The sequence below is a fragment of the Primulina tabacum genome, chromosome 5 (genome assembly GCF_025594145.1).
Source record: "Primulina tabacum isolate GXHZ01 chromosome 5, ASM2559414v2, whole genome shotgun sequence".
Taxonomy (NCBI): domain Eukaryota; kingdom Viridiplantae; phylum Streptophyta; class Magnoliopsida; order Lamiales; family Gesneriaceae; genus Primulina; species Primulina tabacum.
The window spans coordinates 14810117-14836237 of NC_134554.1; the positions used below are offsets into that span (position 1 = coordinate 14810117).

Genomic DNA, 26121 nt, shown 5'->3' on the forward strand with positions numbered 1-26121 from the left:
TATATTTCATAATTTGTTATTATGATAACTTATTTAATTTTTGTATCTCAATATGAAAATTATAAAATTGGTTATTACATTTTAGTAGAATTATGTTATACAATCGATTACATGAATTTACATATCTTATTGACCTATTAATGGTACTAGTTGATACCTCCGCTGATCATAAAAAATACTAGCATATGTTTTGATAATAGCTACGTTAAGTAAAAATGAAGCTTAATTTATTTTTTTATTAATGTAGCTTCAACACTTTAATTTTAAGTTTTGTTTATGAATTATGTATCATTAAAAATATCATTAACAATTTGACCAAGATTTATCACTACAGTAGATAATATTTCTTGCCAGAAGTATCGTTCAACGATCACAATTTTTACCAAGGATGCAGTCTTACTCCTGAGATATATTTGTCTGCAAATCAACAGAGGTGATATTCAAACTTGGTTGTATTCATCATAATTGAAGGCCTTAAACGATAGAAGGTAATTCGTAGCTATGCTTATTCATATATAGGAAAAACAACCTCACTCAACTAAGCACTGAAATTCCAATCGATTCAAAATTCATAATTCGAATCATGCATCAATATCTGTCTATCCAGCATCTGTTCTCGAACTTCCTGGAAGGAATAATTCTTTAAAAGTGAATAAAAAAAAGTTAAAGCAAAGATTTATAAATTTAGAGCTCTAAAGAAACAAACCATTTTCACTTGTTTAGTTATACATGTTTACAGTATGCACAACACGTGTATTATATATAAAAATTGATATTTTGATCCTTAGAGAAGTATTCTAAGGGTCGAACAAGTTGAAATTACCCATCCAACGTTTAGATTATCACCACAAAGTACATTTGTACATGGTCTACCATTTTTACTGGCAAATATAAGAAATCAGCAGCATCACTGTTTTCACAAGCCATTTACTTGCATGAGTCGATCATTATAATCATGCCGTACTCAAGCAGTCCTCCCATGTCCCATATTTTGAGCTGAAGGTTCCTCCTCCACTTTGCTGTGCGTATTCGGAAATAACAGCACGAGCACAGATGTCCCAAGTCCTTGCTATCTCCCCGAGTGACATAGGTTGGGCTAGAGTTCGGAGAGAGGTACTAAATCTTGATTTGGCCTTTCTGGAGAGGTCTTCATATTCTTTACTGGATATGGACAAATTTGGAATTGATCATACTCGAAATATCAGTGAAAATGGTAGACTCAAGTAAAATAGGCGGTCACATCTATTTCAGAATACAAAATGTACGGATCCAGTGAACTTGCATTATTCTGGTTAATCTAGAACATAAAAAAAAAAATTCTCCAGTCAGCACTTCTCATTCCTCTCCCAATTGGTGAGTGATGGCCAATTTCAAGATCGCAGTAGACAACATATTTGGTAATTTTAAAAGCATTTACCTAAACTTCGCTCATCAATTGGAATTTGGGGTGCCTCTAGCTATCATATCATATCTCACAAACTGTCACACAGAGCCCAGTAGCTTTGAACCATCGGTTTGCGTTTCACAACAAGCCAAGTTTGCTACACCTTCTGGTATTTGAGTCAGGGGACTTTATAAACGACTCAGGAGAGTTTGGATGATTCATTACTGCTCTCATATATCCCATTCATACCACGTCACTACATCTAATATGCTAACGTGAGACTTAACAGTTCTTTTTACCACAAATGGGATCTTCTAACACATGCATGTGCTTGAAATTCTTTTAACTAACACAGGTCATTTAATTTTCTTGATACCTGCAAACACCATTAATGGTTTTTGTTGACTATAAAAAGGTTGCAAAAGTAAAGCCTTTTTGCTTGCTAAGTAAGTAAAATGAATCCCATGACTTGCAGATGAAAAAGATTAACCAATAATAACAGTATCGATGATAATGATGAAGATGATTAACAAATGAAACTGGATGGCCAAGCTATAGACAGAAGAGTGCATACTCCATTGAATTCTCACCTGACTTCAACTGGAAACTTGTCCAAAAGTATAGGAGAGCAATTTGGATAGTTGTTGGGAACTAATAACCTTAAAGGTTGAATTGGTGACTGCATTTTGTCAAAACCACGATGTAAATCAGGGATGCAAGTTAGGGAAACTGAAATATAGTAAAAAAAGAATCCATATGGTATAAAGGCTCACCATTTGCGCTGAAGCATATTGTGACTTCAGATTTGGACTCAGTGCCACAGCACTGAAAGAACACTTCACAATAATTCCTCCACCACCTTCAGCCGCAGCAGTAACTGCAGTTGGATCAACATCGTCTTCACATATATATACAGCAGTATCTATAAGTCGCTGATTAATTTCATGTAACTCTTCTTCAAGTGCATGGTTAGCCTACAAACAATGATAAATCTTGTCATTATTAGATCCGATAATATTCTACTTGACAATATATTTAAGTTAGGTACAACAAAATTTCATGAACAATGCACTTATAATGAACTAAGAAATATCAATACAACAAAAGGTTGATTTATTAAAAAGATTATAGCCATGCACATGCAAGGGCAGAAGGCTCAACATGCAAACATGAAGTCTTGCTAGCACATCTGTTCATGGTATTTCAATGATCAATTTAACATCACAAAGGACAGTAAACAGTCTGAGGAAAAAACATTCAAGTTTATCTTTAGGCAACTACTTTCCTGGATTGTATCACGTCTGTTCATCTCAACAATAAACCATTGAAGTTTAACTTTTAGGAAACTATTTTCCTTCCATCTAGGAGGCTGTTTCGATCCCAATAAAATTTAAAAGTGGACTGATGGAATAAAAAAGAAAAGAAAAAAGAACAAAACCTATAAGATTTGGGTTAAGAATATACTAGTAAATGATAAATCACCATACAAAACCTAAACTATTGCAAAATCAAACTCATTGGAGCCCGCTGACCATCCCCCGCCACTGTAGCTGAAGGATGGTAATTTAGGATTTGTCGCATTGGGATTCCTTCAAACCCTAACATATAAAATCATAATTACCCAAAGATAATTCGAATTTTTGTGAGACTTAATAATAATAATAATAAGACATGCAAGGCTCGCATAGACAGCGCCTTGTGCCAAACATGTAAGTGTGCACCTCTTCAACGGCAATGTTCCTGGGGTGCCTCCAGGTGGGCTGAGTTGCACATGAAGCACCTGGAGATCAAAGCATGACTGTAGCGACACGGGTGCTAACATAATTGTCAGCTTTCATGAATACTCATGTAATATTTAGTTAATAAATGCTTTTATCGGTATTCCACTAAGCAGCATCATTGCAAGAGCCATAACAACCATATCTACATGGAAGTATAATATAGTCATGATTCTAAAATTTCATGGGAATATTCACCACAATTTTGATTTATATGTGACATTCATGAGCGGCATTCTGTTTTTGATAACCTTGAAACATAACAAAAAGACGGAAGACTGCATAGCATGAGATCACAGCAAAATTGCTAAATAATCTTATTAAATGCTAAGTTCAAAAGTAAATTTTGCAGATCAATAGCTCCTGCACTGAAATAAAAATCAAGTAAAAGTAGGAAACACCTCAATCCTTGGCCTCTTGACACTCGATGCCCCAGTGGACTCTCCATCAGATTCACTTCCATTTATATGCCTGAAATTATCACTCACACTGCAGGTAGATGAAACAACATTGGATGGCATTGCAGTTGTATAACGTCTCATTTTCTTGGTTCCACCAGGTCCATCTTGCGTAAAAAAGTTTCGGGCCTGAAGACGACATTTAGTCATAGCAACCAAATCTTCACCTACTGCAGCCCGTGATCCATTTCCTGGAGCAGATCCCGCAATTCTGTCAACCATACTGACAACTGAGCTGATGTCGCTAACAGAGGCACTTAAAGCTTTCTGAGACATAGATTTCACCTGATAAAAAGAACCAGCATATATAAATCAAATTTACAAGAGGAGGTGGTAAGGAGATTCATTCAAAAAATGGAGCAGTCACAAAAGAAATTCCACAAACCACTTTGATTAAGCGTTCAAGCGGCTGTTCCACAACATTATTGTTTCCGGAAACAATGGTTGATGCCGCACCATGAGTGCCATCAGGGCTGGTGAATTCTGCAAGCAAAGGTGAGGCTGATATCCCAGGAGTCCCAATTGCAAGAGATTGGGCTGGTCCAGATGCTCCAGCAGTTGAATTGTGCACAATGTTTCCAGCATTTGACAGCGATGAAACACCAGGATTGATTTTCTCAGAATCACCTGGCATGGGTGATGGAACCATGGAAGTTGAAGGAGATGGGACAATGAAAGGAGAATTTGCTGATTGCAAAGGGGTTCCAGCTTTGACATGAGATGCCAGAAGATTCTGTTGGTCAAGTTGTGGTGAAGGATGAAGACTAATTTGAGGGGATCCACCCTGAAGGACCTGAGGAGAAGAAATTGAGAACGGAGTTCCAGATTTCATTTGGGGGTGATGATATGATGGTCGTTGGCCAGAGGAAGTATGTTGCTGGATAACTCCTGATTTGCTACTTATCTGGTGTCTCATCTTTATATCATTTGTCTCATTAATCTGATTAAGCTGCATCATTTGCTGAGCAGTTAACTGTGAAGTTGACTGCTGAGTTGTTTGCTGCTGTTGCTGCTGCTGAATCAGCTGCTGTCTCTGCATATATTGTTGCTGGATCTGCCTCTGCTGATACTGCTGTTTCACTTGCTGTGTTGGAAAAATTTGTTGCTCTGATTTTATTTGATGGGGTTGGAGTATGTTAGAATTTGACTGCAAGGGATTCATATTTGATGGCATCGCTGTTAGACCATTTTGTGATGATATTGAGTTAATATTCATTTGCTGCGGGCCAGTTACCAAATTTTGTTGCAGAGAACTCATAGGTACTTGTTGAATTGAGTTGAGAGAATTGCTTTGTCCAGGTTCAACATTTGAGCCAGGCTGGAGTGTATCCATCATATTTTGACGGGAATTTGAGATAGCAGACACAGAAGGTAACGAGTTGTGCTGCAAGTTGTTCAAATTGTTCTGCTGTGCAGTCGTCACATAATTCTGTCCATTCATTGGCTGCATCTGAGAATTCATTTGATTCTCTGGGATATGCATCTGAGAAATTTGAGGTTGTGCCTGCTGAGATTGTTGCATAGAAGGCAAGTGAGGCTGGGGGATTTGCCCTTGATGCAAAGAAGAAACAGGCTTCCGTGGCCTGTTCGAATTAAGAACATTGACAATCTGCTTCTCAACGCCAACAATCTTTTCCTTGTGAGAATGGTTAACTTCATTCTTGTTAGTTTGCAGAAACATTAACAAACGTTCCAACATAAGCTTATAAAATCTGAGCTTGTCAAGTTGCTCATTCTTAGGCTGTTGAGGAAGAGAATCATGCTGCAATGCAGGAAATCATGCAATATCATTAAAAAGGAGAACTAGGAAAGGTTGGGGGTGGTGGACCAGAATGTGAAAAAATGATAAAATGGAGCTCATTAGATTTAATTTTTCAGAAGCTAAAGAGCAGACAAAATTTAGCCTCAATAAGAAATAAACAAGAACATAAACATTGATCATTTAGTTCACGTCATTTTGGAGATAAATAAGTTTAAACATTGATCGAATAAAGCATAACAAGTAAAGGAATAAATTGTCTACCTGCTGCAACTTAGCAGCCATTCGCTGGTACATCTCGTTTAAATCAGGAAAATACATCTCATTCATGGTTTTGATCTGCAGACAAGTTTTGGCAGTTTCAGATTCAAAATAAAGCTTTTCAAAGGAGAAATAATGAGGAAACATGATATACAAAATATATGACCAGAAAAATAATGAGGAAACTTGATACACCCCGTGGGTAAGATGGCAAGCACTAGCTCAAGGTACATACCTAGTGTCAAGGCACAAATAGAAGTGTGAACCTTATCAAACATGAGAGCACCAATTATATTATTTTTTTATCAAATTTTAGAAATATGAAGAAAGTTGCATATAGGATATAATATGTTATTACAAAACCATTATACAACAATAAAGCAAATATTTTACATGGTACATGCAGATATGAATGATTACTACACTAAATTTCAGTTAAATTACAAAATCTTTTTATTCCAGACGCACTTAAAACACCCCACCCTAGCATTATGTGCTTTGGCATTTCCCTAGGTGCAAAGATTGGGAGTACGACTATTTTATATGTTTTTCTACACCCACACGGTCTTGTCACTAAAACACAATAACTAAGTTTTGGAAAACCATCTGTATCACGTCACGGGGCTAATCAGTTTGCCAGGAAGTAAATCATATTGGAAATTAATGTATAAATGCAGTACCTTTTGATAAACCTCTTCTTGCCAGTCCCCGCCATTAGAATTTCCAGTCTGTGATGAATCTAAAGATGCTACAATGATGCACATTAGCTATCTGAATTGGATTAAAGCCAAAAAGCTTGTACATATGTTAGTAGTGCATGTATGGACACATTTACCAAGACAAAGATAAGAAATGCAACAATGCGAAGGCATGATCCATGACTGATTTCAAAATAAAAACACTCTTATGTTGTTTTGAAAGTAAATAAAGTAATCATGCATGAGAATTCTTATTTGAAAAATAAACATCAGGGAAATAAAGAAAATTTAGGGCCATGTATATTGTCATGAGATAAGCCTTTTTACAGGTTGAGATACCTAAATCAAATAAGGAAACAAATCATTACAAAATCTTAAAATAATTAGAAATATTATTTTGAAAATCTCAAGTTGATGCACATGATTTCATATCCTTTAAGTTTGGATAATACTGTGATAATCTCCTACTTAAAAGTGTTTTTTCGTTTGTTTGCAACCACCTCAGATTCAATAGGTAACAAATTTAAGTACCATGAAGTTTCCAAATTGTATGAAAATCAACATATGAATCTTTTTTCTTTCGTCCTACGTGATAGTCTAGGTAAGAACAAGAAGTAAAACTGCTAGTTGCTTAAGACTTAGTTTAGAAGTTGGAAGAGAGAAGAAGGGGAGAGAAAATAAAAGAAGAGAAAAACAATAATTTTACTTTTCCTTCCATTTCCACCCACATTTGGAAGGAAAATTTCACTTATACGGTTATACCACATTTTCCTTTCATTTTCTTCCATTAAAAACTCTCAAACAATCAAAGTTTTTGAATTTCATTTCATTTCCATTCTTTTCTTTCCAAATCCCAACTCCCAAACTGAGCCTTAAGTAACTTTACAAAACAATAACCCATTGATAAAACAAGAAAGAGTATATGGCTCTTAATCTTATATTTACCAACATGAAACAACTAGACAGAATAGCATGCTTTAAAACAAGAAAGAGTATATGGCTCTTAGTCTTATATTTATCAACATGAAACTACCCAGAATAGCATGCTTATGTAAAAAGAAAAGGCAAAGCAAATAGGTCACTTAACATAATACCACTTAACATAATACCATGTCAGGCAACAATGAACATGTATTGGAAACACCTTAAAATCATACACTTACTTAGAGGAACCTCTGGAATGATTCTTTGAGACTGTAACAACTGCTTCTGTTGATCAATAGTATTATGTGGTTGAAGCAAGGGACCAGACGTTTGAATCCTTTGTTGCATGTCTCTTTGCAATGGATTTACCTGCTGTTGCAAGCCTAATTGCTGTTGCAGTTGGCCTTGTTGTGACTGGATCTGTGACATCAGTTGCTGTTGCGGTGGTTGCGACAGTGTCTGATGAGCTTGGTTAGGTAAACAGTTTGCCATGTTTTGTTGCATTTGCTGCTGCACTGAGACCTTGGATTGTTGCAACATATGGACTGACTGTGGATTAGGCTGCAAGCTGGAGCCACCATTCTGAATTCCAACCATTTGCTGCTGTTGGAAACCAGATAAATTAGTTTGAGAGCCTAATTGCTGCTGATGCACATTCTGGAGGTTATTCTGCTGCCCAGATGACAGCTGCTGATGCATATTTGGAAGGTTGTTTTGCTGATTAATTGTCTGCGGTGGTTGAAGGCTAGTGATATTGTTCTGCTGAGCCATAATCCTTTGTTGTTGTTGATGCTGCTGCTGTGCATCAAGGGCATTGTTTTGCTGCCCAATCAGTTGATTCTGTTGCATGTTTGAAGCATTTGGCTGCTGTCCACTAAGCTGTTGCGATTGGTGTTGCTGTGCAGGTAGAACTGAATGCTGAGACAAAGAAGTTTGCTGCTGATGAATGACAGAAGGCTGCTGCTGCCGGAGGACCGATTGCTGCTGTTGCTGCTGCTGCTGAAGCATAGATTGAGTTGACTGTTGAAGAGACTGCTGCTGATTTTGCTGAAGAGTAGATGAAGCTGATGATTGCCTCAAAGAAGGCTGCATAACAGCCTGCTGAGAGGATTGGAGCTGACCTGGTTGCAAAAGGGGCTGCTGCTGCTGCTGCTGGATCTGAGCTTGCATAAGAGATTGTGGGACAGTTCCTTGTTGGAACTTTTGCTTCATAAGGTGTTGTTGTAGCTGCTGGTTGTACGGATATTGCTGTGAATTTTGAGACTGTTGCTGTTGATCCTGTGATGCAACTTGTTGTTGCCTCGCCATCTGTCTCTGAGAGTTGGCAAACATATTGGATGGCATACTTTGCCCCATAGAATTCCCTACTACATTTTGAGTTACATTAGACATGTTTTGTATATTTTGCATGTTAGGATTCTGACTAGAAACATTAGGCACGGTGCTCTGAGACACACCACCAGGGAGCTGGGCTCCAGTTGATGTGAGGTTATTCTGAATATTCTGGGATAATAGCTGTTGGCGCACTTGAGATTGATTGGAAACCATAGTCATAGGTAGCGACTGCACCTGATTTTGCATTTGAGACTGCATCGTCTGAGAAGCTGGCAAAGTCCAAGGAAAAACATATGGACATTGTTATAATCACCATAAAGAATCAAAAATCACAGGAAAAAGGAGAGGTTGCGAATGTGAAGGCAGTTCAAGAAACAAAAATAAAGCACCACTTCATAAGAAAGAACTAATATTCGGATGCATTATATCCATTGATGTGATATGTCAATTCCCAACCCAGAGAAAAATGAATCACAAAGGATTACAAGCAACACAAAGGCACTGATATTGACTCAATGAATAAAATAAGGAAAATGAATTATATAACAGCAAGTGAAAATACTCTTCTAAACTGGTAGTGGTTGCCAAAATTTTAGGTACAGAAAAACTGGAAAAAATATCTAAAATTATCGACTTTAGGCAACATGACGGGAAAAACAATAAAAAAATAGCAGACAACTAGCAGTCTCACAGTTTTGCACGCGAAAACATCATGATTTGAACGAACAGCATCATCCATAAAATAAACACTGGATTGCTGGTGTCAAGACATTTCACGCAACTTATTGGAGCAAGAAACAACATTAGGGAATCTAAGAAGTGCTTTGATAATTTCCTAATTTTCATAACAATGGTACAAATCTTTTTTATATGCTGAAATAACTAAAGCCATGAAGATAAAACCTATAGAGAAACCTAAATAATTATAAAACCCTGATTAAGTTAACAAAATAAGCATATTACATATTCCAAAGTAAATCAATGTATTTTTCAATATTCCCCCTCAAACTGAAATATAATATTCTAGCTTTAAAGTTAGGACAAATATAATACTACCATATGGCTGTCCAATACTCATCAGCATTCATCACCAACCAAAAAAATTCGGCTAAAGAGATTCAAGAAAGTTAATTGGCACCCCATGGCGCTCAATCGTGCAAAAGAATCCTCCACCATGGATAGTCAGCTATACTTTGCACATCTCACATTGTGGTTACTCTTCAACAATAATCGACATTATATGATATTTGTCTAGGAACGTAGTCTCTCTTATACTAAAAAATAAGCACTAAATACTAATTTATCAGTCTATCTCGTATGATATAATCACTCTTACAATATGGAAAGACATTTTAAATAATTCATCTCATATGCTAGGACATACAGAAACAGCAGAAAAAGGTGATGAAAATTCATCGTTTTGGTGAGATGCTGAAACGGAAGTAAAGATTTTCAATTGCTCTATCTATTTGATTTTTTAACTAACAGTTAAAACTTAATTGGAATTATTTTTATGAGGATAAAAAACTTGGTAGAAACAAAAGCAGAAATTTTTTTTCTGATCTTGAGACCTAATCGGCACGGCGCGGGAAGTCAAGAATTTTGCAAGAAATGTGTTACTAAATTTATTTTTTTTGGATATATTCTTAGTCAAGGTACAGGCATTTAGTACACTAAAAACCTGAATATAAAAGGAAACAAATCTATCCAAAACTTTATATTAATTAAGAAATCCTAATTAATCTGATAAATACAGAATAATGCCCTTAATAAGCTAAAGTGACATTTTCCAACAATCTACTAACAGTTTCATGCAAAATAGAATGCGTTTTTGTTAGTTTTAAATAAATATGTTAAAATGCTACTGCGGAATAACACAATCTCCTACTTATACATTGGGCGACAAGATCATTCAAGGATTAATTTACCCAAAGATTCTCCAATTATAAGAGAATTTGAGTCCCTGCACATAAGTGACTGATCAAGACTAAGAAGCAATTGGACAACTCCACACTATTGTGAGGGGAGGAAGACTTTCACAGGCTCTCTGTGTTGTTTGGTATTATTATGGGAAGGAAAAAATTCCATTCCCCATCTATGGTATTAAAGATTAAAGTGGTGAGGCATAACTTTGTCGACTTGCTCATGTGTTAATTAAAAAGCAGAGAGAAAGAGTTTTTTTTTTTCTGTAGGAATTGAACCTTTACATTGACCAGTTTTAAAGTTTGCTTATCATTTGTTTTTTTAAAAAAAAATCGGACACAATACTGCATATTTTCTAACTCAAGATTCAAACTTTTTTAAAAAATGCCTTTCAAATTTCTTAAAATTGCTCCTTTCGAAGAGGTGGTTATGGTAGTTCTCAGTGCCTCCGTCAACTTCATTACTGTGACTTAACGACAATATAATATCAATTAGTGATATCAGACCTCAAGCGAGAAAAAGAATATGGATGGAAAACGAAGAGTGATGAAAAGAATTATAAGAGCATGTTCAAATTCATAACTAGTAATATAAAGAGCTGAGTAACTACGAGTCATAAAGTGGATCGATACTCAAGCCCAACAGTTAGTTACTAACAGAAGTAAAGTATCTGGTCTTAAAGGAGAAACGGAGAAAGTGAGAAACAAAACAAAGATAGAAGGTTTGATCCCACGAGTACATGTTGAAAACAGTGTCTAGAAAAATGGCGAGTCTAGGTTCATTCTATCCAGCAACTCAGTAATCAAATGGAGAAAGTTGCTAAAAGCTAATAACAAGTAAATGAACAATGTCGAGTTCATAAATTTTTATCACCTGGATCTTGGGGATTTTTGCTATTGCTTGCAGTATTGGGTTGAAGAGGATTGGTCATAGGATTTTGGGATTTAGTCTCCATTGTCAGCATCTTCAAAGAAATCTTTCTCAAGTAATCTGACTGCAAAAAGTCGATGCGGAAATCGTTTAAAAGTGATTACCCACAGAACTGACTTCGGAATTAAGAGAGATTAAAATTACAAAAACAAAACAAATTTTAGGAGAGCTGGTAGGTCAACAAAGGCACAAGTGTAAAGTTATACGTAATGCATGGGGAAAAAATAAAGGCAACCAAACTACCTGACTTGTTGCTGCAGTGTAAATCTTCTCCTCAAACCTCATGGCTATTTTCTTAAGTTCCTGCAGTCCCTCTGGGCCAGAAAAAGGAAGATGCCTCTTCAAGGTTTCCATTCTATGCATTTTTAAATCTCAATGTCATCAGCTAATAGTTCACCAAATAAGATCAGACAAAAAAAATTCCTACAAGAACAACTCTATTATTAGGCACATTAACCAAGCAGAGCTTGAGAATTTGAGAGGGCCTGTTTGGGAACATTCAAGGCTTTTTCTCCATGGACAAGCGACAAGCTATAACTTGTTTTGGATGCCAATTCTGATAATACCAAAAAATGCATCACATTTCATTGTCAATCCAAATTCTCCAGAATATTGAATTTAAAAATGCCCCATATTTGAAAACAGAAATAAAAGGCTTATATTCCCCTCTAGAAGTTCACAATACATTGATTATGCTCTTCCATTTAAATTCAATTCCTTCAGACCAATGAACCAAAAAAAGGTAGGGAAAAAACCAGTGGAGACAATGGTGCCATCCACAGCACTTTCTACTCAATCAACAGCGACAACAATCAGAAGCGATAACAAAAAGTAAAAAACAGTCCATTTATGCCAGAAAGAAAGAATCCCCTTCAAACAAATCAACTATGCATATGCAGAAATCAGACTTTTCTCGGACCGTGTTATTATGTCTCTTAAGTCCTAACCTTGTACACAGAAAAACGACTTGAATGTCACTAGGATTTGCGTCTTGCCACTTCTTCTGTTTTCTTTTACTCTAGCTTGAAATATGCCAACTTAATGCATGCATAATTCAACATGAAAAATATGTGAAATGCACAAGTAAATCAAGATTCAACATAAACATTTGATTTTCGTCAGAATCACCTATCAAACTAGCAAACCAAATTTCCCTCAAACTAACACTTCCAACCAATATAATGTATAAAGTAAACAGGATATAAAATGTTAGAGAATTTTACATCTTGTTAACAATTCTCTGTCTAGAATCCGCTGGAAGCTGATTCCTCCAGTCACCAGCTTCCATTCCAGGAGGCACCACCGATTCACTACTCATAGATTGACCCGGAATCTGCAACTGGGCCTGGGCTGCGCGCCAATTATTGCTATCCATTTCTTGTTTTTATCACTTACGTGATTACCAAAACAACAACCCACAAACTTTAATCATCGATATCACGCCCACCAGGACGAATTTAATTGTTTTCAATATGTGATAATTATATCAATATCATAAACAAAACAAGGGATATCAATAATTACGAGAGGAAAATTCGAAACATCAAGAAAAGAAAAGGCGACCGGCCAGTAGAGCGAAACGATACTTTAATCAAGTTGAAACCACCGGGGACGAAATTTCCACCGTCGTGATTTAACGCGGTGGAAGTCAATGACGTGGGGAGTTGGGCTGATCGAGACAGAATCAATCAACCGAGGAAAACAAAGGAATATATATAGGCTTTGTTTGGATTCGAACTTGAAAACTTAGGTTTTCAATTTACGTTTAAATTCAAGCAAACCCACCAATTATGAGAGCATCCTTGTAATTATCCAACAAAGCCCGAAATTCTTTTAAGTCATTTCAATTGTTCTCATCTTTTGATAAATTAAAAAATATATGGTAAATATATAGTTATTAAAATATGTATACATATATGAAAATAGCTTATAATTGTCAACATTGACAGTTTATAAGTTATTTATAAAAAGTAAAAATTTGTGTGAGACGGTCTCATGAGTCGTATTTTGTGAAACTGATATCTTATTTGGGTCATTCATGAAAAATATTACTTTTTATGCTAATAATATTACTTTTTATTGTGAATATCGGTAAAGTTGACCCGTCTCACAGATAAAGATTCATGAGACCGTCTCACAAGAGACCTATTCGTTTAAAAAACTTTGGATACCCTGCTTTTAAAAAAAAAATTATTTGGATGTTTTTTAAAAATCAAATTATTCACATATATTTTATAGCATGTCAAACGTATCATCATCTGTGTAATGCCCGAGAATTTTATCCTAGTAATCCGTAATTATTGATTTATAATTTGATGTGATTATGAGAGGATTAACCGAGACATGATTTGAGTTAACGTGTAATAATTTATGTGCGAGGACAGTGCCTCTCGCGCACGTGCGCGACGTGATGGGCAGAAGACCTCGCGCATATGCGCGACATGAGGGCGCGCATATGCGCGAGCTGCACAGGTCGAGTCCAGAGAGCCTCACGCATATGCGCGGAATTGAGGCGCGCATATGCGCGAGCGGCTGGGAAGACACGCGCCGGGACATAATGTCTCGCGCATATGCGTCGAGAAGGGTCGCGCATATGCGCGAGACGTGTTGCATGTAGGATGAGCCATTTGCTTTACATGCGTGAATGTATATATATATATATATATACAAAACGTACGAAAATCCTTCAGAATCAGAAAAGAGTCGAGAAAAGTCTCTGTGAAGTTATAGAAAATCCTTACGCCTTTTGTGCAAAATCCAGTCCGTCTGATTTTGAATCCGACTTCGATACCGAGTTCCTAGCAACGTAGGCTACAACTGGACGTAAGTTTTAGTACGTTTTGATATGATTTGAAATTATGATGTTGTCAGAATTGAATGGAATTCATATATGATGTTCTTGACATGTTAGACATCATAGAATCGAAGTTAGATTAAGAAACGGACTGATTAGGGAATTGTTATGATTTTCTGAAGTTAATTGACTGAGATATGATATCAGATTGTATTGGTATCGATTATTAGTTGAGAGAATTATTATCTGGTGATGTTATATTGACCGGGATATCGGGATTGTGCGGTTATACCGTTGATTTTGAATTATTGATCAGATTGGTATCGATTTAAACGGTATATTGATATGATATCATTGATATTGCCATTGCCATATCGAGGGATTGACAGAGTTTGAATTCCTGACCGAAACTACAAACGAAAGGTATAAGTCAATGTGGTATCGGGAGATCGACTTAAGTCGGTTTAGACTTGAGTTTCCCTAAATCACATACTTTACTTTATTGCATTGATATTTGCATTGATTTGATTGATGTACTTGTTTTCTTGATTTATAGATAACAGGTATTAGACGAGTAATCTTGTGACAGAAGTGCCTGATAGTGGCGGGATCGCCACGGGCGCATTGCACGATGTCACAAGATAGTGTATTGGCGATAGTGCCAAAGTTTGTCACCGGATGATTGGCTATCGATGTGGATAGAATTTGGGTTTCTTCTATTACTGTTGATCGATGTCGTATCGGTGTGGATAGAATTGGAGCTTCTTCTATTACTGGTGAACGATATTATATCGGTGTGGATAGAATTAGAGTTCCTTCTATTACTGGTGATCGATACCATATCGGTGTGGATAGAATCAGACCTTTTTCTATTTCTGGTGATCGATACCTTATCGACGTGGATAGAACTGGAGTCTTTTCTATTACTGTTGGTCGATATAGGAATGCCAACTTCTGGAAACCGGGATCCCTAGACTAGGATTGAGTCTAGTCTAAATTGTGTAGCTACGAGTATTGTCGACAGTCTGATATTGATTATGTTTCAGATTTTGATACATATTGCTGTTATCTGTTACATGCTTTATATTTGGTTATATGATTACATGTTTCGTTGATTTATATTGGGATTATATTCTCACCGGAATTATCCGGCTGTTGTCTTGTTTGTATGTGTACATGACAATAGGTGGGACAGGATCAGGGTCCAGGAGATGAGGAGAGATCGTGATAGAGTGGAGACTTCGGACTTTGATGTATATAGGGTTTTGGCACTTGATAATTAGATGTTGAACCTTAGTTTTTACTGATTTGTAGACGGTACAGGACTTGTACTTTATTTTGTACGGAGTTGTATATTAGTTTGATTTCACTACATTCCGCATCAAAAAAAGAAAAAAATTTTATGACCCTAATTACTTGATTAGTAAATTGATCCTAATGACGATTAAGAACTGATTAGCGTCCGGGTCCCCACAATCTGGGTAATATATAAATTGATTAATAGCATATAATAATTATTTAAATAATATTTATAATTTTTTAATATAAATTTTAGAGTAATTTATATAATTATGGCTAGTATTAATAATTTAATATTGTTATATTAATAACAATAATTAACAATTATCATAATTACGTGATTATTAACATTATTATAATATTATAAATATTTTTATAGTTTTTATTATTATTACATAAATAATAATTTATATAATTATTGTGTCTACTACTAAAAATACTATGAGTAGGTCTCTTGTGAGACGGTCTCACGAATCTTTATCTGTGAGACGGATCAACCCTATTGATATTCACAATAAAAAGTAATATTTTTAGCATAAAAAATAATACTTTTTCATGGATGACTCAAATAAGAAATCAAACTTACAAATATGACCCGTGAAACCGTCTCGCACAAGTTTTTGTTAAATACTATTACATGAATAATAATAAGTATCATTAATTATTATTCTAGTTATATTATTTAACTTTATAATTTAATTACTAATTGTTAATATTATTATTATATAACTATTATTGTAATCAACAACAATTATTATAATTACTATAATAATTAATATAAAACTATATATTATATGCACATATTAAAAATAATCATGCATACACAATATTATGTCATTTTTGTAATTATCATAACAAAAAAATCTTATAATACAAAACACATCAACAAATTTATGCTTTATTATCTTATTTTATGGAAAAATCTCATCCGCTTATTTTTACAATAAGAGCATACAACTTATAAGCTCATAAAACAACTTACAGAACATGCGAAATAGCTTATAAACTGTTTTAAATAAGTTTAACCAAACATCATCTTATTTAAAATCACACATAATAAGTCACTCAATACATAATTATTAGTATAGAAACTAAAAATATCATTTTTAATAACAATAATTTTATTATATGCAGCAATTCCTGATATGCATAGATCCAACAACAATTCTAGGATCGTGCATAAAAGGGATTGTTGAGCGAACGGGCCAGGAAATTTTTTATCATTTACTTCAGATATTCCACGAAAAGGGGTGACATGGTAGCGACTGCACCAGATTTTGCATTTGAGACTGCATTGTCTGAGAAGCTGGCAAAGTGAAGGAAAAACATATGGACATTGTTATAATCACCATAACGAATCAAAAATCAAAGGAAAAAGGAGAGGTTGCGAATGTGAAGGCAGTTCAAGAAACAAAAATAAAGCACCACTTCATAAGAAAGAAAACTAATATTCGGATGCATTATATCCATTGATGTGATATGTCAAAATTCCCAACCCAGAGAAATATGAATCACAAAGGATTACAAGCAATAGATAGGCACTGATATTGACTCAATGAATAAAATAAGGAAAATGAATTATATAACAGCAAAAGTGATAACGCTCTTCTAAACTGGTAGTGCTTAACAAAATTTTAGGTACAGAAAAACTGGAAAAACATCTAAATTATGGACTTTAGGCAACATGACGGGAAGAACAATAAAAAAAATAGCAGACTAGTAGCAGTTCCACAGTTTTGCACGCGAAACCATCATGATTTGAACAGCTTCATCCATAAATAAACACTGGATTGCTGGAGTCAAGACATTTCACGCGACTTATTGGAGCGAGAAACAACAGTAGGGAATCTGAGAGAAGTGCTCACTATGATAATTTCCTAATTTTCATAACAATGGTACAAATCTTTTTTATATGCTGAAATAACTAAAGCCGTGAAGAGAAAACCTATTGAGAAACCTAAATAATTATAAAACCCTGATTAAGTTAACTAAATAAGCATATTACATATTCCAAAGTAGATCGATGTATTTTTCAATATTCCCCCTCAAAACTGAAATATAATATTCTAGCTTTAAAGTTAGGACAAATATAATACTACCATATGGCTGTCCAATACTCATCAGCATTCATCACCAACCAAAAAAATTCGGCTAAAGAGATTCAAGAAAGTTAATTGGCACCCCATGGCGCTCAATCGTGCAAAAGAATCCTCCACCATGGATAGTCAGCTATACTTTGCACATCTCACATTGTGGTTACTCTTCAACAATAATCGACATTATATGATATTTGTCTAGGAACGTAGTCTCTCTTATACTAAAAAATAAGCACTAAATACTAATTTATCAGTCTATCTCGTATGATATAATCACTCTTACAATATGGAAAGGCATTTTAAATAACTCATCTCATACGCTAGGACATACAGAAACAGCAGAAAAAGGTGATGAAAATTCATCGTTTTGGTGAGATGCTGGAACGGGAGTAAAAATTTTCAATTGCTCTATCTACTTGACTTTTTAACTTACAGTTAAAACTTCATTGGAATTATTTTTACGAGGATTAAAAAATTTGTCGAAACAAAAGCAGAATTTTTTTTTGTGATCTTGAGACCTAATCGGCACGGTGCAGGAAGTCAAGAATTTTGTGCAAGAAATGTGTTACTCGATTTATTTTTTTTGGATATATTCTTAGTCAAGATACAGGCATTTTAGTACACTAAAAACCTGAATATAAAAGGAAACAAATCTATCCAAAACTTTATATAAATTAAGAAATCTTAATTAATCTGATAAATACACAATAATTCCCTTAATAAGCTAAAGTGACATTTTCCAACAATCTACTAACAGTTTCATGCAAAATAGAATGTGTTTTTGTTAGTTTTAAATAAACATGTTAAAATGCTACTGTGGAATAACACAATCTCCTACTTATACATTGGGTGACAAGATCATTCAAGGATTAATTTACCCAAAGATTCTCCAATTATAAGAGAATATGAGTCCCTGCACATAAGTGACTGATCAAGACTAAGAAGCTATTGGATAAATCCACACTATTGTGAGGGGAGGACTTTCACAAGCTCTCTGTGTTGTTTGGTATTATTATGGGAGGAAAAATTTCCATTCCCCGACTATGGTATTAAAGATTAAATTGGTGAGTCATAACTTTGTCTGACTTGCTCATGTGTTAATTAAAAAGCAGAGAGAAAGGGTTTTTTTTATCTGTGGGAATTGAACCTTTACATTGACCAGTTTTAGGGTTTGTTTATTGTTTGTTTTTTTAAAAAAAAATCGGACACAATACTGCATATTTTCTAACTCAAGGTTCAACTTTTTTTTAAATATGCCTTTCAAATTTCTTAAAAAATGCTCCTCTCGAAGAGGTGGTTATGGTAGTTCTCAGTGCCTCCGTCCTTCATTATTGTTACTTAACTACAATATAATATCAATTAGTGACATCAGACCTCAAGCGAGAAAAGGAATATGGATGGAAAATGAAGCGTGATGAAAGGAATTATAAGAGCATGTTCAAATTCATAACTAGTAATATAGAGAGCTGAGAAACTACGAGTCATAAAGTGGATCGATACTCAAGCCCAACAGTTAGTTACTAACAAAAGTGAAGTCTCTGGTCTTAAAGAAGAAAAGGAGAAACAAAACAAAAAGAATACAAGGTTTGATCCCACGAGTACATGTTGAAAACAGTGTCTAGAAAAATGGCGAGTCCAGTTTCATTCTATCCAGCAACTCAGTTATCAACAAGAAAGATAGTTGCTAATAGCTAATGACAAGTAAATGAACAAAGTTGAGTTCATGAATTTTCATCACCTCGATCTTGGGGATTTTTGCTATTGCTTGCAGTATTGGTTTGAAGAGGATTGGTCAGAGGATTTTGGGATTTAGGCTCCATTGTCAGCATCTTCACAGAAATCTTTCTCAAGTAATCTGACTGCAAAAATCGATGCGAAAATTGTTTAAAAGTGACTACTCACGGAACTGACATCGGAATTAAAAGAGATTAAAAAAAATAATTAGGAGAGCTGGTAGGTCAACAAAGGCACAAGTGTAAAGTTATACATAACGCATGGGGAAAAAATAAAGGCAAGGACCAAATTACCTGACTTGTTGCTGCAGTGTAAATCTTCTCCTCAAACCTCATGGCTATTTTCTTAAGTTCCTCCAGTCCCTCTTGGCCAGAAAAAGGAAGATGCCTCTTCAAGGTTTCCATTCTATGCATTTTTAAATCTCAGTGTCATCGGCTAATAGTTCACCAAATAAGAACAGACAAAAAAAATTTCTACGAGAACAACTCTATTATTAGGCACATTAACCAATCAGATCTTGAGAATTCGAGAGGGCCTGTTTGGGAACATTCAAGGTTTTTTCTCCATGGACAAGCGACAAACTATAACTAGTTTTGGATGCCAACTCTGATAATACCAAAAAATGCATCACATTTCATTGTCAATCCAAATTCTTTAGAATATTGAATTTGAAAATGCCCCATATATGAAAACGGAAATAAAAAGGTTTATGTTTTGTTCTACAAGTTCTCAATACATTGATTATACCCTTCCATTTAGCCAATGGTGCCATCCACAGCACTTTCTACTCAAATCAACAGTGACAACAATCAGCAGCGATAACAAAAAGTGAAAAACAGTGCACTTATGCCAGAAAGAAAGAAGCCCCTTCAAATAAATCAACAATGCATATGCAGAAATCAGACTTTTCTGGGACCGTGTTATTATGTCTCTTAAGTTTTAACCTTGTACACGGAAAAACGACTTTAATGTTACTAGGATTTGCGTCTTGCCACTTCTTCTGTTTTCTTTTACTCTAGCCTGAAATATGCCAACTTAATGCATGCATGATTCAACATGAAAAATATGTGAAATGCACAAGTAAATCAAGATTAAAGATAAACATTCACTGAAATTTCGTTTTCGTTAGAATGACCTATCAAACTAGCAAACCAAATTTCCCCCAAACTAACACTGCCAACCAATATGATGTATAAAGTAAACAGGATATAAAATGTTAGAGAATTTTACATCTTGTTAACAATTCTCTGTCTAGAATCCGCTGGAAGCTGATTCCTCCAGTCACCAGCTTCCATTCCAGGAGGCACCACCGATTCACTACTCATAGATTGACCCGGAATCTGCAACTGCGCCTGGGCTGCGAGCCAATTATTGTTATCCATTTCTTGTTTTTATCACTTACGTGATTACCAAACCAACAACCCACAAACTTTAATCATCAATAATCACGCCCACCAGGATGAATTTAATTGTTTTCAATATGTGATAATTATATCAATATCAAAACGACAAAAACAAAACAAGGTTTGATCCCACGAGTACATGTTGAAAACAGTGTCTAGAAAATGGCGAGTTTAGGTTCATTCTATACAGCAACTCAGTTATCAACAAGAAAGATAGTTGCTAATAGCTAATGACAAGTAAATGAACAAAGTTGAGTTCATGAATTTTCATCACCTCGATCTTGGGGATTTTTGCTATTGCTTGCAGTATTGGTTTGAAGAGGATTGGTCAGAGGATTTTGGGATTTAGGCTCCATTGTCAGCATCTTCACAGAAATCTTTCTCAAGTAATCTGACTGCAAAAATCGATGCGAAAATTGTTTAAAAGTGACTACTCACGGAACTGACATCGGAATTAAAAGAGATTAAAAAAAATAATTAGGAGAGCTGGTAGGTCAACAAAGGCACAAGTGTAAAGTTATACATAACGCATGGGGAAAAAATAAAGGCAAGGACCAAATTACCTGACTTGTTGCTGCAGTGTAAATCTTCTCCTCAAACCTCATGGCTATTTTCTTAAGTTCCTCCAGTCCCTCTTGGCCAGAAAAAGGAAGATGCCTCTTCAAGGTTTCCATTCTATGCATTTTTAAATCTCAGTGTCATCGGCTAATAGTTCACCAAATAAGAACAGACAAAAAAAATTTCTACGAGAACAACTCTATTATTAGGCACATTAACCAATCAGGAGCTTGAGAATTCGAGAGGGCCTGTTTGGGAACATTCAAGGTTTTTTCTCCATGGACAAGCGACAAGCTATAACTAGTTTTGGATGCCAACTCTGATAATACCAAAAAATGCATCACATTTCATTGTCAATCCAAATTCTTTAGAACATTGAATTTGAAAATGCCCCATATTTGAAAACAGAAATAAAAAGGTATATGTTTCCCTCTAGAGGTTCTCAATACATTGATTATACCCTTCCATTTAGCCAATGGTGCCATCCACAGCACTTTTTCTACTCAATCAGCAGTGACAACAATCAGCAGCTATAACAAAAAGTAAAAAATGTCCATTTATGCTAGAAAGAAAGAAGCCCCTTCAAATAAATCAACAATGAAAATGCAGAAATCAGACTTTTCTAGGACCGTGTTATTATGTCTCTTAAGTCTTAACCTTGTACACAGAAAATCGACTTGAATGTTGAAAAACGACTTGAATGTTGCGAGGATTTGCGTCTTGCCACTTCTTTTGTTTTCTTTTACTCTAGCTTGAAATATGTCAACTTAATGCATGCATAATTCAACATGAAAAATACGTGAAATGCACAAGTAAATCGAGATTCACATAAACATTCACCGAAATTTCGTTTTCGTCAGAATTACCTATCAAACTAGCAAACCAAATTTCCTCAAACTAACACTTTCCACCAATATGATGTATAAAGTACACAGGATATAAAATGTTAGAGAATTTTACATCTTGTTAACAATTGTCTGTCTAGAATCCGCTTGAAGCTGATTCCTCCAGTCACCGGCTTCCATTCCAGGAGGCACCACCGATTCACTGCTCATAGATTGACCCCGAATCTGCAACTGGGCCTCGGCTGCTCCCCAATTATTGCTATACATTTCTTGTTTTATCACTTATATGACTACCAAACCAACAACCCACAAACTTTAATCATCAATAACGACACCCACCAGGACGAATTTAATTGTTTTCAATATGTGATAATTATATCAATATCAAAAACAAAACAAGGGATATCAATAATTACGAGAGGAAGATTCAAGACATCGAGAAAAGAAAAGGCCGCCGGCCAGTAGAGCGAAACGACACTTAAATCAAGTTGAAATCACCCGGGAACGAAGTTTCCACCGTCGTGATTTAACGTAGTAGAAGTCAATGATGTGGGGAGGCTTTGTTTGGATTCGAACTTCAAAACTTAGGTTTTTATTTACTATGTTTAAATTCAAGCAAACCCACCGATTCTGAAAGCATCCTCGTACTTATCTAACAAAGCTCAAAATTCTTTAGTCAATTGTTTCATTTTGGAGTAGCTTTCGTGAGACGGTCTCACGAATTTTTATCTGTAAGAAGGGTCAACCCTATCGATTTTTACAATAAAAAGTAATACTCTTATCATAAAAAAATAATATTTTTTAATACGACTTGTGATACCGTCTCACCCAAGTTTTTGACTTCATTTAATATCTGAAATTTCGAATCAATTGGGTCGATCGATTATTTTAATTTAATAGAAATTGTACAAAACACTCATTTGCTAAAATTATATCATTATTAATTTTGTTAAAATCAATTTTTTTTATATTTCAAGCAATAATATTATTCATTTATTGTTATATGTATTATCAATAGTATTATTCTTAGTTTATTTATTATATATAATAATACTTTTATTGATTTATTTACATATGTTTATATTAATAATATTTGGCTTTTTCTCTTTCTGAAATAAATTATTTTTATAAACTATTTTAAATAAATTTAGTAAAACATCTTCCTATTTAAAATCATTCACACAAAATAAGTCACTCAACACATAATTATTAGTATGGAAACTAAAAATGTCATTCATAATAACAACACATTTATTAAATGCAGGCAATTTCTAATGTGCAAAAATTCCTAAAATTTCTCATTTACTTTAGATATTATACGAAATGTTTAGTAGAAAAGGATACGATTAGCTTGGCAGCTTCCATAATCAAATCACGTTAAAGATCGCTGCCTCATTTGAACTATTTTGGAGTTTGTGTGGTGGGAAGAGATGATTTTGACATTGAAATCTAGTTTTAAAACAAAATTTCAATTCGATATATAATTATAAAATTCCTAAACTAAAAAAAAAAAAGTAAATGAAAAGCATCCCATTTGTTGAGTTTTCCATTTCTTTGACTTAAATGTTAACGATTAACAAATTTATTAAACATGATTTTCTTTTATATAAACAATAGAGAAAATAAAGTTGAATTTGAATCGAACTTTTAAACTTTTCAATTTTATGTTCGAAATTGATAGTGTTCCAATTTGTGCAAACCAAAAGAAAAGATGTTGCGTAAATTGATAAATTATAACAACTTTAATGCAAATATGAATAGATAAGGTGTAGTGCACTAACCTCTCGACGTGGTCGCCTCGCCACCTGACATAACCGCATCAGGAGTCACTTGAATATCTAAAAACAAAAAGTTTATTGTTTAATGTACTATACATAAATATAAAATCAAAAAAGTGCATTACCTGACATTCGGAGGATTCCTCTGTTATGATTGGAAGTCTAGGCTCAGATATCCGTTGTGGGTGTAATTGGCTACTACTGCCAATTTTCCTAGCCATATTATCATCCACACCTAACAACATACATCAAACAAATTAAAATTAAAATGATAATTCTAATAAATCAATCTATTACGTAAACATAAATATAATTAATAAAATTAACTCACCAAAATCTGCTTCGGATGATTTCTTCTTCCGTCCTCTGCTATAAACTATGCTATAATCTCTCTCCTGATGCACTGGCATCGGAGACCTGATCTCACCAACACCTAGCATGTGAGACCCCATCTCATCAAAACCAGCTCTAATCTGTTCAGTCAAACTCGATCTCAATTCATCGAAAGCCAGATTTATATCCCTGATACACGCCCTGGTCTCAATAAGTCCTGATGTAATCTAAAGACGCATAGACGTAACATTATCCTCCAATGCCGTCAACCGCCTCTCGAAACTATCCTCCAATGGGCGGCGGGAAGGATTGAGTCCAAAGTGGACTCTAGGACCCGTACGCATGGGAGAACTGGTGCTAGAGCTGTATCTACTGACATCAACAGAACGGGTGTTGGAACCATCTGGAGATGAATGTGCAGAAGGGGTGCTGGAACTATCCGGAGATAAAGGCGTGTGCTGGATTGGGGGAGACTCTACATGGTGCTCGTTACATATGACTGTTTGATCCTGACTCCAGAGATCGAGTACCCGAGTGATGACCGCATCGAGCGCATAATCAACAAAAACCCCGGTCGTATAATACGGTGAAACGAGCTCCTCATGAGTAGGAGTCAAACATCCAAGACAATCCTACGTTTAATTAATAACGTATCGATTAATTAAAAATTATGTCCACGATTATTATGTCAAATCAATTCATATTACTTACATCTATGACATAGTCATCAAAGGCTGATGTGACATCAACAGCAGATGGGGTACGGTTTGATGGCCACGTGTTAATCATCCATTGAAACATCCTGGCAACATCAAACCGTCAACATCTCTTCTCTTTGCAAACTTTTGTGTCACGCTAGGATAATATTCATAAGCGAGGATCTGTAACATAAATTTCAAACAATGTTATTAGTACAAATAAATATAAAAATCCACTTTAACATTCAAAAAATAATATACATACACAGGCAGCACAAAACCACCGACAAGGAAGCTGCCATCAACTTCTTTCCGACCATATGCCTCGGTGAGGTAACTATATCGTCCCTAAAAGGTCCTTCTTCAAAATCGGACCGCATCCCGATATGCTACTCTACCCCAAGGATAAGTGTTAAATCTATCCAAATCATCTACAAGCCTCAAGTATTCATGGTCGATCTTCGTCGTCTTTTTCCTAGTTGCATCACCGAAGACGACACAGCAGAAGTATAGACTAGTCATCTTTATCTTCCCCATATTTATATCAGTCTCATTATGCACTTGGACACTAATCATTGCCTCCAAATCACGCAAAACAATATCAGACTTACCGACAAAGTGTGTGGTGCCAAAGACACCTCTATCTGGTATATCTTCGGGCTCCATAGCGTAATCAAGACCGGTTATTAAATAATACTCCAACAAAGAAAATCTAACCGACCTCTTGCACACTACCATCCACAAATCATCACTAATAGTATCAACTATCTGATTGCTCATTAAATATCATATAATTTGACTAGAAATGTTAAAATCTCTATAATACCTAATCAACTTACCAAAAATAGACTGCTCTAAAAAAAGGATTCTCTTCTCGTTGTTCAAATAATGATGAATCTTCTCCACGATCTCTTTATATCTGGATTGAATTGTTAATTTGCATCAAAAAATTGCATCTCTCCCTAGTTTTCTCAACAAATATACATGTTACAGATGCAAATAATTACGTTAAGTTAGAAAAATAAATGGAAAATTTAGGTGGATCGACCCAAATATACACTAGGTCGACCAACGTGTATTTAAACATAAAGATATTTACGTAGATTGACGTATGGTTTTTTTTTTAAATAAGT

General features: G+C 35.1%; 1 protein-coding gene and 1 long non-coding RNA gene across 7 annotated transcripts; both read right to left on the minus strand.

Annotated features, from left to right (window-relative positions):
- Positions 1 to 450: 450 nt before the first annotated feature.
- On the minus strand, positions 451 to 22769 carry LOC142546932 (mediator of RNA polymerase II transcription subunit 15a-like). 6 transcript variants are annotated; one of them, XM_075654925.1, is made up of 17 exons: positions 22295 to 22769; positions 21340 to 21451; positions 21051 to 21171; positions 20604 to 20730; positions 19667 to 19778; positions 19378 to 19498; positions 12674 to 12800; positions 11694 to 11805; positions 11394 to 11514; positions 7502 to 8866; positions 6321 to 6388; positions 5644 to 5718; positions 4006 to 5382; positions 3564 to 3905; positions 2158 to 2358; positions 1975 to 2063; positions 451 to 1161 (listed from the first exon to the last, which is right to left on the minus strand). In XM_075654925.1, the coding sequence occupies exons 1-17, from the start codon at positions 22444 to 22446 to the stop codon at positions 954 to 956; spliced, it is 4830 nt and encodes a 1609-aa protein (XP_075511040.1). In that variant the 5' UTR covers positions 22447 to 22769; the 3' UTR covers positions 451 to 953. The 6 variants fall into 6 exon arrangements, with proteins under 6 accessions (XP_075511040.1, XP_075511039.1, XP_075511037.1 ...); XM_075654924.1 differs by having other exon boundaries at positions 6321 to 6379; positions 12674 to 12827; XM_075654922.1 differs by having other exon boundaries at positions 12674 to 12827.
- On the minus strand, positions 16603 to 19031 carry LOC142546933 (uncharacterized). Its single transcript, XR_012820552.1, has 2 exons — positions 17276 to 19031; positions 16603 to 16849 (listed from the first exon to the last, which is right to left on the minus strand). It is a non-coding gene; the product is annotated as an uncharacterized LOC142546933 (long non-coding RNA).
- Positions 22770 to 26121: the final 3352 nt, after the last annotated feature.